Below are 3,701 nucleotides of genomic sequence, written 5' to 3'. Positions count from 1 at the left end.
CACAAGCGGTGTTCCCCAGGGCTCAGGTCTGCGGCCGGTCTTGTTCAGTATCTTTATTGATGATCTGATTGAGGGGATCAAGTGCTCCCTCAGTAAGTTTGCAGATGACACTAAATTGGATGGGAGTGTTGATCTGCTGAAGGGACTGGATCAATGGGCTGAGGTCAGTTGTATGAGGTTCAACAAGGCCAAGTGCCGGGTCCTGCCCTTTGGTCACAACAACCCCATGCAATGCTACAGGCTTGGGGGAAAGTGTGTGGAAAGGTGTTGGGATCATTCTGAGCGGAAAAGGACCTGGGGGTGCTGGTTGACAGCCGGCTGAATATGAGCCAGCAGTGTGCCCAGGTGGCCAAGAAGGCCAACAGCATCCTGGCCTGTATCAGAAATAGTGTGGCCAGCAGGAGTAGGGAAATGATCATGCCCCTGTACTCGGCACTGGTGAGGCTGCACCTTGAATCCTGTGTTTAGTTTTGGGCCCCTCACTACAAGAAGGACGTTGAGGTGCTGGAGCGTGTCCAGAGAAGGGCAACAAAGCTGGTGAGGGGTCTGGAGAACAAGTCTGATGAGGAGCGGCCGAGGGAACTGGGATTGGTCAGTCTGGAGGAGGCTGAGGGGAGACCTTATCACTCTCCACAACTACCTGAAAGGGGGTTGTGGCAACGTGGGTGTTGGTCTCTTCTCCCTATTAACCGGTGATAGGATGAGAGGAAACGTCCTCAAGTTGTGCCGGGGAGGTTTAGATTGGATATTAGGAAAAATTTCTTCACCAAGGGAGTGGTCAAGCATTGGAACAGGTTGCCCAGGGAAGTGTTGGAGTCACCATCTCTGGAAGTACTCAAAAAACGTGTGGATGTGGTGCTTCAGGGCATGGTTTAGGGGGCATGGTGGCGGTGGGTTAACGGTTGGACTTCATGATCTTGAAGGTCCTTTCCAACCTTAAGTGATTCTGTGATTCTGTGATAGTCCTGCTTTAGACCTGCTGAGAGAGTGGCTCTTTCTAATAATCACATGGGAAACAGTGTTTTTGTGCAGTGATGTACCCACACCTAGGTAGGGAACACAAGAGCTACTGAAGCCTCTGAATATCCATCCATTTCCGTTAGGATCCTTGTGATCCAAATAGCTGCAATTTAATGAGAAGGGCACAACTGAAATATTAAAATTGATGTCTGTTATAGGAAGAGAAAGCAAAGGGTCTAAGGTATCACTGACAATCAGAGAACTTGAGAGCCCAGTCTCATTTAAATTAAAAGGAGGCTTAACTTCTCCATCTTTCCTGTTGGGGTCACAAATTGATACATGTTTTTAAGAACATAAACTAGAAGGCCAGATACATCACCTCATCGATAAGTATAAGTGGATTCTCTGTCTTGGTCTTCTTCAGACACTGGATGATTTTTCCTGGCATTGCTCCAACATATGTCCTCCTGTTTTACCAGAAACTGTATTTAGGGACCCATTGTAAATACAGCACACATCACACAACACAGCATGCAGCTGATGGAACAGGTATACCCTGCTGGGAAACAAGTCTATATTTCTTCTACATCTATCAAAAGCATTCTCCATCACCATACTAAGCATGAAGACCCATCCAGTCTGTTTCTAGTAGAGATCAGACATGAATTTTGGCAGAATACACCTGGACTGAAGTTTTTAATCTTTAGTTTTAACCAATTTTAAATTAGAGGGAAGCAAAGAGGTAAGGCTGAGAACAGAGATGTTTGAACAATGACTTCTTGTTTTTTGGGTAAAGAAATGTTAGAAAAGGGAATGTTTCATTCCCTCACTTGGTAGGGAAAAAAAGGAAGATCAGTGTAAATCAAAAGATACACTGAAGGAACAAACTGCAGCAGAACACAGTCTTTCTGCTAGAGGGAACTGGCATCCAGGAAAATGCAGAAGCAGAGCAAGAAGGTAATAGAGTGAATGCCAAAAGGCACAGAGGAGAGAACATCCTGAAAAAGCATATAAAGTATCTCTCTGCTTCTGTATCATATAAGGCAGAATCATGCAGATTCAATTCACAGCTACTCTTACTAGTTTGGAAACACTGCTAGTTTTGTTTTCAGGTAAATGCGGAAGGAAAATAAATCCATGGCAGGGTCAGATTTATTGATTTTTGTATTCACATCTTCTCGTTCTCCCCATGAATATTCTTGTTCCCAAGTTTTCCTCATGCAGCACCTCCCTCCTGGTTATTCAGAAATCAAGTCTCAATCACACCTGAACACGTGAATGACCCTGTTCAAACTGTCACCATTCTCTAATGCTGGCATTTATAGACACATTAATTAGCACTTGGCATCAGTCCAATGCTTTTGGGTAGCTCACACAGCTTTTCAAAGGTTTCCCATAAGGATACACAAGAAGCAGGAAGTGACTGCACAGAGACACAGATATGATTACATTCCAAACTCTGCCCGTTGCTATCCTTTTCACCTCTTTCTATATCCCAACTCCTATCAGCAAGGGTTGGCAGAACAGAGATGAAAGTTACATACATTGCCCAATTTAAGTTCCTATTTTGACAACACAATTAAAAATTGCTGAATAGAGAAACTGCTCAAGTTACACTGACCTGTGTCCTTTTATTTCTGCTACATCAGTCATCCCTCCAACACTGAAGCGGAAATACTCTCTGTTTAGGGCTCTGGCAATGGAGCGGGCAATGCTGGTTTTGCCAACCCCAGGGGGGCCATAAAAACATAGGATCTTCCCCTGGGTGGATCCTCGCAGCTGGCTGACTGCTATAAATTCCTGCAGAACAGATGAAGCACCAGTAGGGAACACAGGGCAACTGCACCAGACAGCAACACCAAAACATATTTGTTATCAGGTCAAGCAACGATTACAAAATGAGGATCATACACAAAATTGGTCCTCAAAGGAGCTGGGGAGGGCAAGGGGAGAAGCTAAGTAAGCATACTGGTGTACCTCTTTTCCCTCTGGTTATTTACACACTTGGTTGTCCCCGAGTTTTGTGCTCTGTATTCATCTCACTGGGAGAAGCAGTCTCTCTCTCCACTGTCTTGGGAGCGGGAAGACAGACTTCTAGTTCTTCTAGCTTTCCTAGTTCTCACCTGAGTCTCTCAAGCTACAGGTGAGCATCTCCTACTTGTACCACTTTTTCTTTGCTAAGTTAAACTTGCAGCTTTTCACACTCCTATGCTAAGCAACCCTCAAATAACACTCAGCAGTTGAGAAATCAAAAGATCAGAGTTTAGAACTGAGTCTCAACTGCTCATATGCTTACAGTGAAGAAATCACTGTGCAAGTAGGCAGATAGATGTGGATCCCCTGTAACAAGCTAGTTATTTAGCAAAGATGAGCCTTGACCTCTTCCACTTACAGCACTGAACTCCACAGAAATACTATACAAGGACAACAGCACCAATCTAATTAAGGCTTGAACCTGCATAGATATTTCTCAGTACCTTAAAATCATCAGCCTCGCTTGCATTGCTACAACTGAGAAATCTCCTCTGCATGGAATTAATCAAATCAATAATCAAAGCCATAGACCTGTATGATACAACTCAATCTATTTCTGTATAAAGGCTGGGCTTAGTCAACATAAATAGTGCTGACAAGCAACCTAAGAAACCGATACTCAAAAGGTGTTATCTGCTTGCAAGTGTGCAACAACAGGTTGACTATAAATCATTCAAAATAATAAATCAGATAGCAGAATGTAGTCA

General features: G+C 43.9%; 1 protein-coding gene across 1 annotated transcript in view; it reads right to left on the bottom strand.

The window, feature by feature from the left end:
- Nucleotides 1-1,339: 1,339 nt before the first annotated feature.
- LOC104626639 (lon protease homolog, mitochondrial-like) overlaps nucleotides 1,340-3,701 on the bottom strand; it is a gene marked incomplete at its 3' end in the record, with an annotated part of 12,221 nt that continues 9,859 nt past the window's right edge. The window contains exons 9-10 of the mRNA XM_010294603.1: nucleotides 2,582-2,760; nucleotides 1,340-1,427 (exon numbers count right to left, since the gene is read on the bottom strand). Coding sequence (XP_010292905.1) covers nucleotides 1,340-1,427; nucleotides 2,582-2,760 — 267 coding nt within the window. The remainder of the gene's footprint in view (nucleotides 1,428-2,581; nucleotides 2,761-3,701) is intronic.

This window comes from Phaethon lepturus, unplaced genomic scaffold (genome assembly GCF_000687285.1).
Source record: "Phaethon lepturus isolate BGI_N335 unplaced genomic scaffold, ASM68728v1 scaffold37949, whole genome shotgun sequence".
Classification (NCBI taxonomy): domain Eukaryota; kingdom Metazoa; phylum Chordata; class Aves; order Phaethontiformes; family Phaethontidae; genus Phaethon; species Phaethon lepturus.
This window is presented reverse-complemented; position numbering and strand designations above follow the sequence as displayed.